The 12,692-nt window shown below is 44.5% G+C and overlaps 1 protein-coding gene across 10 annotated transcripts in view; it reads left to right on the forward strand.

Annotated features, from left to right (window-relative positions):
- Positions 1 to 12,692, forward strand: part of PSD3 (pleckstrin and Sec7 domain containing 3) — a 492,229-nt gene that overhangs the window by 165,193 nt on the left and 314,344 nt on the right. For all 10 annotated transcript variants that reach the window (XM_070781665.1, XM_070781669.1, XM_070781676.1 and 7 more), the window contains 2 exons: positions 6,205 to 7,237; positions 11,731 to 12,126. In XM_070781665.1, the coding sequence (XP_070637766.1) occupies positions 6,270 to 7,237; positions 11,731 to 12,126 (1,364 nt within the window). In that variant the 5' untranslated portion in view covers positions 6,205 to 6,269. The remainder of the gene's footprint in view (positions 1 to 6,204; positions 7,238 to 11,730; positions 12,127 to 12,692) is intronic.

Below are 12,692 nucleotides of genomic sequence, written 5' to 3' on the forward strand. Positions count from 1 at the left end.
CACTCTTTTTTTTGAATTTGTATTCACTTTTCTTTGGGCCAGTGTGCCTTTGTTTACATTAGTGGTTGTTTCATAGGTGGCAATTTAAACTGTTAGGAACTAAGTGGGTTCTTAAATGAGGAAGTTTAACTTTTCTTCCTTCTGTTGAATGGATTTCATGATAGTATGTTTTGATGTTAAATACACATTTGACTTCAGGAATAAATGCCACTTGATCATGGTGTATAATCCTTTTTGATATTTTGCTAGATTCAGCTTACTAAATTTGGGTTAAATATGGACAGCTTTCATGGAACTCTTCATGATAGGTTAAAGATTATATAGCCTTTTGAACCTTTAAAATTTGAACTAATATCCCGATAATTTATTTCATGTGTGTATACCAGATAGACTATAAAGTTCCCTTGACATTTGTAAGCAGGTGAATTCTTGCAAGGGCTGGTGATTAAGGGAACACTTAGTTAAGAGAGCAGATTTAAGTTAGATCTTGAAAGATGAAAATACTCTGATCATATAGAAGTGAGAAGAAAAAGTGTGTCATATGCAGAGAAGAGATGGAGCGAAGCCAAAGGAATAAAAAGCTCAGAGTGTTAGCTTGATTTCTGGTGTCTATGAGAGAGGACCTTTCAAGAGTGTTCATGTGCTGCGCCACCCTCGGTTAAAGAAGCAAACGTATATCGACAAGGTTGTTGAGTGAGAGGAGAGAGTAGATGGGAAAGATAGATCGGGGCTGGGTTATGGATCTCAACTCCAGGATGAAGGAGTTTGAATTTTAGACTTTATTCTGTAGGCGGTGAAGAATTACTGAAAGCAACTGAAGTTTTTGCTTGAGGAAGATTATTGTATATAAGATGAAGTGGGAGATGATGCTGGACTTTGGATAACCATTTCAGAAGATGTTTTGAAATTTCAGAGAAAAGATTGAAGACGCAAACTAGGTCAGCTCACTTCCAATAAAGATGGAGGGAAGAGGAGGATGTACACAGCTTAGTGGAGGTGGATTAGATAAGCTCTGGTTTTTGTTATGTCGTGTTGGCAAGTCCATTGTTCTGATGGGCCTGTTTTCTTGCTGACTATGTAAGGTGACTGAATTAATTCTTTGATTCCTCTGATTCTTGCCATTTTATATTGTATGACCTTCAAGTTTTTGTAGAGGCATTTGTTACTGTTTGGTTGCTAAGTGGTGTCTGACTCTTTTGTGACCCCATGGACTGTAGCCCACCAGGCTGATCTGTCCATGGGATTCTCCAGGCAAGAATACTAGACTGGGTTGCCACTTCTTTCTCCAGGGGATCTTCCTGACTCAGGGATCGAACCTGGGTCTCCTGCATTGGCACGCAGATTCATTACCTTTGAACCACCTGTGAAGCCCCTTGAAAAGACATACTCTAACTTAAATAAAACATCTATAGGAAATATTTCCCCCTGTGAACTAAGTACTTCTCTAATAATTTAAAGCTATTTTACTACGTTACAAAAGCCTATGCTTTTGGATAGTATACTTTTTTCTTTCTTTGTATTTTAGCAATAAATTTATAGCTTTTAAACTGCCAGAAGAATTTTAAGTCCCCCATATGATTAAGGAAGAAAAAACTGTTAAAAGCCAAAAAAGTGTAAAATATGAAAACTGTTCTTAAAAACATGTAAAAAGATGTAAACAAATGCCAATACTTCGCAAATTATTTTCTGACGCCAACGTTACTGCCCAAACGAGACAGTGCATGGCAGTAGGCCCAGTACGTTTATGAATACAGGTGCAAAATACTAGAAAGCTGAATCTAGCAACATGTAAGAAAGGATTCTACAGCATGACCAAGTAGCATTTATTCCAAGAATGCAAGGTTGGTTCAGTATATAGAAGTCTGTTGATGTAATACACTCTTACCAGAATAAAAGACAGACTCCACATGGGAATCTCAACTGACAGAGAAAAAAAAATTGACAAAATTGGTAGCTTTTCATGATAGAAACACTTGATAAACTAGAGATAAAAGGGATCTTCCTTATCCTGATACAGGGCATTTGTGAAAACCCCACAGCTAACATCATACTTCATGGGGGAAGACTGAAAGCTTTCTCGTAAGATCCAGAACAACACACAGACATCTAGCTCTCACTTTGGGGCAACATTGTACTGGAGGTTCTGGCCAGTGCTGTTAGGCAAGAAAAAGAAATAAAAGGCATCCAGATAAGAAAGAAAAAAAGTAAAACTTCCTCTGATCACAGATAACATGATCTTGTATATCGGAAAGCCTAAGGAATCCACAAAGAAACCATTAGAACTTCTAAGTTCGGCAACCAGCTGTATTTCTATATGCTAGCAGTGAAGGATCTGAAATGGAAAAAAATTCTACTTATAATAGCGTCAAAAAGAAAATACTTAGGGGAGTCATTATAACAAAAGTAGTGTAAAACTTGTACATTTGAAACAAAAAGATGTTAAAAGAAACGAAAGAAAATTAAATGGAGAGACATCCTGTAGTTGTGGGTCAAAAGACCTGATAGTAATATTGTCAGGATGCAGTGCTCCACAGACTCATCCCAGCCTCTGTGACAGTTTCAGCTGTCTGGCAGCTGATCCGAAAATTCATACGGGAAATGCCAGGGGCCCAGAGTAGCCACAACAAGCGGGAAGAGGAAGAACAGAGCAGGAGAATGCACACTTACTGGTTTTACTTCTGCGCAGCTATGGTAATCAAGATGGTGTTACACTGGCTTTGGGCTCAGTGGAGTAGAATTCAGAGTCCAGACACGAACCTTCACATTTATGGTCAGCTGATTTTCTTCAAGGGTATTATTGCAGTTCAGTGGGGGAAATAATAGGTTTTTCAACAGCAGTGCTCAGACAAGTGGATAGCCACATGCGACAGAGTGAAGTTATATCTCCACACCTTGTAAAATGTTAACTCAGAATGGATCGAAGGTCTACATGTAGTAGCTAACTACATGTAAAACTCTTAAAAAAAGAATAAATCTTTGTGACCTTGGATTAGACAATAAATTGTTACTTATGACACCAAACACCTAAGCAACAAAATAAAAAAATAGATAAGTTGGATTTTATCAAAATTAAAAAAAGAATTGTGCTTCAAAAAGGCACCATAAACTAACTGGAAAGACAACCCACAGGATGGAAGAAAATATTTGCAAAGTATATGTCTGATAAGGAACTTCTGTTCAGAATATATAAAGGATTCTTTAGTTCAATTCAGTTCAGTCGCTCAGTGGAGTCTGACTCTTTGCGACACCATGAACCGCAGCACGCCAGGCCTCCCTGTCCATCACCAACTGCTGGAGTTCACCCAAACCCATGTCCATCGAGTCGATGATGCCATCCAACCGTCTCATCCTCTGTTATCCCCTTCTCCTCCTGCCCTCAATCTTTCTTACCATCAGGGTCTTTTCCAATGAGTCAGCTCTTTGCAGCAGGTAGCCAAAGTATTGGAGTTTCAGCTGCAACATCAGTCCTTCCAATAAACACCCAGGACTGATCTCCTTCAGAATGGACTGGTTGGATCTTCTTGCAGTCCAAGGGACTCTCAAGAGTCTTCTCCAACACCACAGTTCAAAAGCATCAATTCTTCTGCGCTCAGCTTTCTTCACAGTCCAACTCTATATCCATACATGACCACCTGGAAAACCATAGCCTTGACTAGATGGACCTTTGTTGGCAAAGTAATGTCTCTGCTTTTGAATATGCTGTCTAGGTTGGTCATAACTTTCCTTCCAAGGAGTAAGCATCTTTTAATTTCATGGCTGTAATCACCATCTGCAGTGATTTTGGAGCCCAGAAAAATAAAGTCTGACACTGTTTCCACTGTTTCCCCATCTATTTGCCATGAAGTGATGGGACCAGATGCCATGATCTTCGTTTTCTGAATGTTGAGCTTTAAGCCAACTTTTTCACTCCTCTTTCACTTTCATCAAGAGGCTCTTTAGTTTTTCTTCACTTTCTTACAACTCAAAAATGAAAAGAGAAGTTATCCAGTTATAAAATGGGCAAAGGATTTGAATGGATATTTCTCTGAAGAACCCATACAAATGGCCAACAAGCATGTGACAAGATTCTCAACACCGTTAACCACTGTGCACGTATGTGCTAAGTCACTTTAGTTGTGTCTGACTCTGTGCCACCCCCTAAACTGTAGACCACCAGGATCCTCTGTCTGTAGGGTTCTCCAGCCAAGAATACTGGAGTGGGTTGCCGTTCCCTTCTCACTAGGGAAATGCAAATCACAACCGCAGTGAGGTGGCCTTCCACATCCACCATGACAGCTGTGATAAGAATATGGACAGTGTTAGAACCCTCAGACTTTGCTGGTAGAAATATAAAATGGTGCAGTTGCTTTGGAAACGGGCGCTTTCTCCAAACATTAAACACAGAGTTACCATGTGACGCAGAATCCACTCATAGGTGTGTATCCAAGAGAATTGAAAATAAATGTAGACACAAAAACCTATTCACAGATGTTCATTATTCATAACAGCCAAAATGTGAAAATAACACCAATGCCCATCAGCAGATGAGTGGAAAGAAGGTACAAGGATGAACCTTGAAACCACTGTGCCATGTAAAAAAAAGACAATGTCACGTATTGTGTAATTCTGTTGATATGAAGTAGAACACGCAGATCTATAGACAGAAGGTAGGATGGTATTTACCAGGGCTTGAAGAGTGACAGTTAGTAGAGGGTTTTTTTGGTGGTGCTGGGAGGTGATGAAAATGTTCTGGAGTTAGATAGTGGTGATGCTCACACAATTTTATGATATATTAAAGATAACTGAATCTTAAAAGGGGAAAAATTAAAAGTCCTATCACATTCTTCATTGAAATATCTAAAGTGTCAATATACCACAGGAAGAGAAATCTTGATTGCTTTTAACTCTGTTCCTTTTCAAGATCAGAGTTTGAAACTTCCTCCCTCCTCAGATTTCAGCAAGCCATATCCTCTGAGGTCTGTTTTTGAAGGTGTTATAAAATGCTGCCATCACAGAGAAGTGCTGCTTGGATCCCATCAAGGTTGATTCCAATTTAATTTAAAAATATATTTCAAATTTATTAAAAAATAAGATGCGAAACAGAACACACTCCAAGATGTATTCCTGTTTATCAGTTTTTCCGTACTGTGTATACCAGATGCTAACTCACGTTTCCAAGTTACGTCGCTTTGCATATATGCCTTGGAATCAAGTCTTTCACGTCATTTCCTTGTATATATTCAGACAGCTGTCAAATGTCTCACTGAATAGGAAGGTTGCGGCTTGCAGTGCTTGAAAAGCAGTAACAGAAGCAGCAGGTGTCCTCGTCATAAAGCCGTCTAGGCGAGGACGCTGCATTTCCAGAGCACATGAGAATACTCTCAATACGAGGTAACCAAAACCAAGTTCAGAAGGAGACTGAATCCTGGGGTGATAGGACTGTTATCCAGAAATCCTCGATTTAAAATTGTGTTTGTCAGGATGTCTTCATTTTTCTCAGTGACTGCCATTGTAATAAGAAAAGGTTGTTAATTGGATCCTATATAGTAAATATATACTGTTGTTTTTACTGCTTCGTATACTGGGGTTCTGCATAAGATGCTGCTTAAATTTCATGCAGCTGGGATCCCGGAAATCTTTCTTTATACATCAATTTTCCTCTTCAATTTTGACTTCACTCTCATTCCCCAGAGATGTTCTGAAAGCATCTTTTCCCCCCACAGAAATCCCACAGTGCAGGGGAAGTTTCCAGCTGAAAAAAATATTTGCTAACTTTAAATAGATCATGTCTTTTTTCCTTGGGGCTCCGTCTCAGAGATTGCACTGCAGCGATCCTGTTAGTTCAGTCACAAGGCAATTTGTTGTTGTGCCCAGTATAAATATTTTACTTGCTATTTCATGAGCGATATTTGGAAAGGGATACATATCCTTATTTTAACCTGTTTTTGCATATGCAGCAACCGAGTTGCATGTGTGGGAAAGAAGCTGGGTTAAATTGGATTGCCTCTGTGTATGCCAGAACCTCTGTGGGTTCTCGTGTGTAAGCCCAGTGGAGGGGACCCCCCGGCAGCGTGTTGAGCAGCTTGTGTTGCAGAGGGTGGGGGAGGAGCCAGTGAAAGGGTCACCTGAGGATGAATGAGCGCCTGATATGTGTGGGAATTGATTCACACACACGGGAATGTGCTGTTCAGAAGGAGTCACGTGTCTCTTCTCTTCTCTTTGTAGGTGATCATGGAGGAAGCACTTTACTCCCCCCGAATGTCACGAATGAGTTTCCGGAGTATGGGACCATGGAGGCAAGTGGAGAAGGCCTGAGAGCCTCTCTGGAGTTTGATGCCGAGTCTCTGCTGCGCTGCCCGGGGGGCCCGCAGGGGGCCCAGCCCCTTGCTGGCCGTCACTCTGGGCCTGTCACTGTCACCGGAGGACCAAAAGATGTCAGAGGGCTCCCATCTCAAAGTCACTTCAAGGAACCAAGTTTACAACCCATTGACTCTCTGATTTCAGCTCTGAAGGCCACAGAAGCCAGAATAGCTTCAGGAACGTCGCAGGCTACAAAGGTACTGGATGGGGCTGCGGTTTCTACTTTTCCAGCTCAGCAGGGGGGGCAGGAGCCAGACACCGCCAGTCATAAGGCACGGAAAGCCCACGCACTGTTCCCTGCTGGCTGCGAAAAGTCGCCCGACATACCTCTTTCAGCCAAAGTTCCGACTGAGGAACATTTTTATTTGAGCATCCAGGAGGATCTGACTGCACTATTAACTGGAGAGATTCAAGCAGAGCCATCCCTAAGAGCTAGTAATGGAAGAAAGGGGGCTGTCCACGTGCAAGAGCCAGCTGGTCCAGCATCCTTGGTGGGCAGCCCCGCGACCCCCAGCTCGGCGGGCGGTGCTGGTTTGTTGAGAGAGAGGAGGTCTGACCAGAGAGAGCACCCCGGGCAATGTGCTCCAGGACGCCCGGGCCAGGGCAAGCATGTGGCGTTTCAAGGGGTGGACACACTGTGGACCGGAGGGGAGGAGAGAGAGAGCCGGCGCCCCGCGGATGCTCAGACACCACCGGGAAGGACAGCCCCTCCCGAAAGCAGAGAGTTTTCCAAAGTGCACAGCCACCTCATCTCATCTGCCGCTCTGCGTGACCCAGCTCCTCCTGAGAGGCCGTGTCCCCCCGAGCCTCTGCTTGAGACGGTAGAGGATGAAGTCTTCCTAAGGGAGGACAAGGAGCACCTGGAGAGGAGAGCTGAACCAGAGAGGGCCGGGGAAAGGTGAGTTCCCAGGGCCCCGCTGGCTGTGATGTCTGCTGTGTGCCCTCCACAGTGAGGTTCACAGCATCCTCTGCAGAATGGAAGGGAAGTGACGTGTGCTGCGGTGCTTCTAAGGTCTCAAGATGTGTAAAGCGGTTGCTGTAAAGTTGTCCATATGGGGAGACCGTGAACCTTAAACTGGGCGGACCCATTTCTGATTTTTTTTTTTGTATTTGACGGGTTTCAAGTTCTCCAGCATCACCATAACTAAACATCCCACAATTATCTTTCATAAGGAAAGTTAATTGTGGAAAGGTCTGGGCTCTTCTGGCACATCCAGTAGCTGTCACAGCCTAGCTCAGGCACTTCTGGGTACAGCCCCATTGTCTGCAAACAGCCCCTGTACATGTAGGAGCGCAGAGCCTTCGGTGTGGGCTGCCTCAGTTTTCTAGGTTTAGAGAGGCCATGAGGAGGTCAGAGTTCCGTTGTTCATGGCACGGACGTGGGACTCTCTTCTCGCAAGCAGCTCATTTGGATTATGGCCCTGATGACTAAACCTGGCATCATATGGTATTTCCCAGGCTTTCTCTACATTTCTGGCGTCCATACCAGCTGAGAGCCTGGAGAAATGGAAGCCGTGCCTGTCCGCCTTCTCTTCCTTTGCTCGTGGCCTGGCCGTAGAGTGCTCCTTTCCGCAAAGTCATTTCAAACGTGTGCCATCTCGTCTCCCGTGATATGAACTTCGGTAGTTCACATGGGAGAACGTGTGTCAAGCCTGAAGGGTCTTGCTTATTTGTTGTAAGGAGATGCCTTTTGCTGCGCAGTTGACTAACAGATCCACTGTCAGGGCTCCTCTCCCTGCCCTCCCCACCTCCCTACACAGAAAGCCTCCAGACTTCCTCGGAAGGCGCCCTGCTATGTGGCACGTGGCTCCGCAGTTACCCTCCCACTGGGGTCTGTGTGTCTGCGGTTTATTCATTCATTCCTCCTGTCCTTCCACAAATGGTTTTCGGTTGTCTGCTGTGTCCTTGATATGGCTAGAGATGCTGGGCATGAAAGGAATGTTCAAAATGGACATGGCCCTGGGGATTCCCTGGTGGTCCTGTGATTGGCCTCTGTGCCTCCTCTGCAGGGGGCATGCGTTCCTTCTCTGGTTGGAAACTCAGATCCCACTAGCTCTGTGGTGCGGTCAGGAAAAAAACAAACAAACGTGGAAAGTAGACATGACCTCTGGTCCCTGACCTCATGAAATTTACTGCTAAAGGTAGACACGTTAATAATGATAGGGCCTTCTATTGTGTTGGGTTCTATAAAGGAGAAGAAGGGACACATTGAATGCAGGAGAGAGGCTGATTCAATTGATGGCTTGGGGAAGGCCTGTCTGCATAAGTGGTGATTCGGCTGAGACTTCAGGATTCAGTAGAAGTTTGCGGGGCAGAGAATGGGGAGAATACTCTAGGCAGAGGGAGCCACACGGGCTGGCAAAGGAGGGCTGCTGTCGCTAAGGGAGTGTGCTTCCTGGAACCCATGATGCGGAGGCCTCCGGGCTCCTTTTGAGGTGTAGCGGTGTGGCTGGACCCTCGCAGCTGGGGGCAGGTGGGGGGCGGTGAGCAGGGGTGGGGTGAGGGCTTCATCCCTGAGCGGTCGGGTGGGGGGGGTGAGCAGGGGTGGGGTGAGGGCTTCATCCCTGAGCGGGTCGGGGGAGGTGAGCAGGGTGGGGTGAGGGCTCCATCCCTGAGCTTTCCACCTCACTGCTAATGCCCTGAGGAGCCACGAGGACTTGGGACCCAGAATACTATTTGGTTTGGGGTGGACCAGTAATTTGGCTTCCCTGGCAGCTCAGGCAGTAAAGAAGCTGCCTGTAAGGCAGGAGACTCAGGTTTGATCCGTGGGTCTGGAAGATCCTCTGGATAGGGGAATGGCTACCCACTCGAGTATACTTGCCTGAAAAACTCTATGGACAGAGGATCCTGGCAGGCTACAGTCCACAGGGTCACAAAGAGTCGGACACGCCTGAGCAACTAACTTTCACTTTTCCAGTAACTTAAAAATAGCAGAGACAACTGTACTGTTGAATGTGAATCCTGGTAATACCTAGGAAGGTGGGTTACTTACCAGGTAGTTTTATTCCTGTTCTCTATTTTATTTCTGCTTATAGATATCTGAGGCTTGGCTAGTCCTTGGCACATCCAGATTCAGCTCTATTGTCTATTGTCTTCTTTCTCATACTGAGCTTTAACGTTTTATTTAGTTGTCTTAATGTTCATTTTTAATATTTGAAAAACAGGCTGCATATTAATTAATGTCCCAAGGATATTAACTTGTATATTTTTCCTAGGTTTTCACTGTTTTGTTTATTAGCCTAGTAGTAAACATGTTTGTGGGCTTTTTTTTTTTTTTCCTTCAAGGTCATTCACTGGCTGTTTCTCAACCTAACTCTCTCTGCAGTGTTGTCTTATTGTCACCAGGGGGCAGCCCATGAGTTCTTGAGGGCTATTGGTCTTATTTAATCAGAAAATATTAACAGGACTTATGAAAGCTTAGTGTATTTTTGGGGCCTTCCTGGTGGTTCAGACGATAAAAAAACTGCCTGCAATGCAGGAGACCTGGGTTCTATCCCTGGGTTGGGAAGATCCCCTGGAGAAGGGCATGACAACCCAGTCTAGTATTCTTACCTGGAGAATCCCCATGGACAGAGGAGCCTGGTGGGCTGCAGTCCATGGGGTCCCAAAGAGTCGGACACGACTGAGTGACAGCATAAGTGTATTTTTAGTCAGCCAAATTTACACAATATATTTATCATCTTCTGTTAAAATTAGGACTGATAGTAGCTGTTACTTTGAATTTGAGGAGTTCAGGGGGCTAAATGAGAATTTAATATTTTATTCAAATGTTTGTTGGACTTGGTGTATTCACATACTAGGAGCTAGCTTGAAAGTATATTAAATTGTATAGAGGATAGCCCAGCATATGTGTGCTAAGAGTTTTTTCAACCTGAACATGTTTCTATAATGTCTTCCTTCCCAAATGTATTGATATTTTGTTGTTGTTGTTCACTCACTAAGTTGTGTCTGACTATTTGAGAGCTCGTGGATTGCAGCATGCCGGGCTTCTCTGTCCTTCACTATCTCCCGGAGCTTGTTCAAACTCATGTCCATTGAGTCAGTGGTGCCATCCAACCATCTCATCCTCTGTTGCCTCCTTCTCCTTCTATCTTCACTCTTTCCCAGCGTTAGAGTCTTATCTAACGAGTCAGCTCTTTGCATCAGATGGCCAACCTATTGGAGCTTCAGCATCAGTCCTTCCAATGAATATTCAGGACTGATTTCCTTTAGGATTGACTGGTTAGATCTCCTTGCAGTCCAAGGGACTCTCAAGAGTCTTCTCCAACACCACAGTTCAAAAGCATCAATTCTGCGGCATTCAGCTTTCTTTATAGTCCAGCTCTCACACCTGTACATGACTACTGGAAAAACCATAGCTTTGACCATACAGACGTTTATCGGCAAAGTGATGTCTCTGATTTTCAATACACTGTTTAGGTTGGTCATAGCTATTCTTCAAGTAGTAAGCGTCTTTTAATTTAATGGCTGCAGTCACCATCCACATTGATTTTGGAGCCCCAAAATAAAGTCTGTCACTGTTTCCATTGTCTCCCCGTCTATTTGCCATGAAGTGATTGGACTGGATGCCATGATCTTCGTTTTTTGAATGTTGAGCTTTTAGCCAGCTTTTTCACTCTCCTCTTTCACTTTCATCAAAAGTTTCTTCAGTTCCTCACTTTCTGCCATAAGGGTGGTGTCATCTGCATATCTGAGGTTATTGATATTTCTCCCGGCAATCTTGATTCCAGCTTGTGATTCGTCCAGCATTTCGCATGATGTACTCAACCTAAAGGTTAAAAATTGACATGAACCAACTGAATACAGGCGCTAGCTCCACAGAATGCTACCTTTTCATACGGTGGGAGGAGAGAGTAAAAGGAAAAAGTTAACCTGATATGAAATTCTTCACTTCGATGTGCTATGCTACCTTTTCATACGGTGGGAGGAGAGAGTAAAAGGAAAAAGTTAACCTAGTGTGAAACTCTTCACTTCGATGTGCTATGCTACCTTTTCATACGGTGGGAGGAGAGAGTAAAAGGAAAAAGTTAACCTAGTGTGAAACTCTTCACTTCGATGTGCTATGCTACCTTTTCATACGGTGGGAGGAGAGAGTAAAAGGAAAAAGTTAACCTAGTGTGAAACTCTTCACTTCGATGTGCTACGCTACCTTTTCATACGGTGGGAGGAGAGAGTAAAAGGAAAAAGTTAACCTGATATGAAATTCTTCACTTCGATGTGCTATGCTACCTTTTCATACGGTGGGAGGAGAGAGTAAAATGAAAAAGTTAACCTAGTGTGAAACTCTTCACTTCGATGTGCTACGCTACCTTTTCATACGGTGGGAGAGGAGAGAGTAAAATGAAAAAATTAACCTAGTATTGAAATTCTTCACTTCGATGTGCTTTCCAGGATTCTTGAGCAAGCGGAGCACTTGCGGGGCGGAGATGATGACATCCTTGGGTCCGGATACGCAGAGGACTCCACTGACGTGTACAGCTCCCAGTTCGAGACCATTTTAGACAACACCTCTTTATACTACAGTGCTGAGTCCTTGGAGACTTTGTATTCAGAGCCTGATAGCTACTTCAGCTTTGAAATGCCCCTGACTCCAATGATACAGCAGCGCATTAAGGAAGGCGGGCAGTTCCTCGAGAGGACGTCGGTGGGAGCACAGCAGGACGTCCTGAGCATCTCGGCAGATGGCGGGATAGTGATGGGCTCTTCCAGTGGGATCGCCAACGGGCTGAGTGGCTCCAGTAACTCCATCTACTCGAAAGGCACCCCAGAGATCGCTTTCTGGGGAAGGTACTGGTCCCGATCTCTTAATTTCATGCTGGTGGTTTTTGTAGCATTTTTTTTTCCCCTTTGGGAAATCTGAGTGTGGAACCTCTTTGGAAAGCATTGGGCCAGTTTCCGTGGATATAAGTGAATGACGTGAGTGAAAAGCAGTTTGAATTTTTGGCGCAGGTAGAGTACAGTTTAGTGGTTTGCCAAATTGGCAACCTATGGGCATTCTGTTTGGCAGTATGTCTTGTATTCCCACAGGTGAACTGGGTCCTGAGCAGATTCTGTGGGTGGTGAGTGGGTATTAGCGCCTAGGATGCAGCTTTGGTGGCCACAGCCCGGCCCGGTGCTGGAAGGGGCCTCAGGAGAGCTCTGCTTGCCTTCTGCCTCTGGCATGGCTTGACTGCTTGGGCGGGTTTTTGACTAGGCCGGAGGTTCCCTGATTGTCAGTTGAGGGTGTTGGTTTAGACAGTGACTACGGTCTCTTTTGGCCCTTGGCTCTGTGAGGTCCTGTTCTGCTGGGATGTCCTCCTGGGACAGTGTGAGAGGATCCAATGATAAGGAGGCTTGATAGGTTTGATCCCTTG

Source organism: Bos indicus, chromosome 27 (assembly GCF_029378745.1).
Source record: "Bos indicus isolate NIAB-ARS_2022 breed Sahiwal x Tharparkar chromosome 27, NIAB-ARS_B.indTharparkar_mat_pri_1.0, whole genome shotgun sequence".
Classification (NCBI taxonomy): domain Eukaryota; kingdom Metazoa; phylum Chordata; class Mammalia; order Artiodactyla; family Bovidae; genus Bos; species Bos indicus.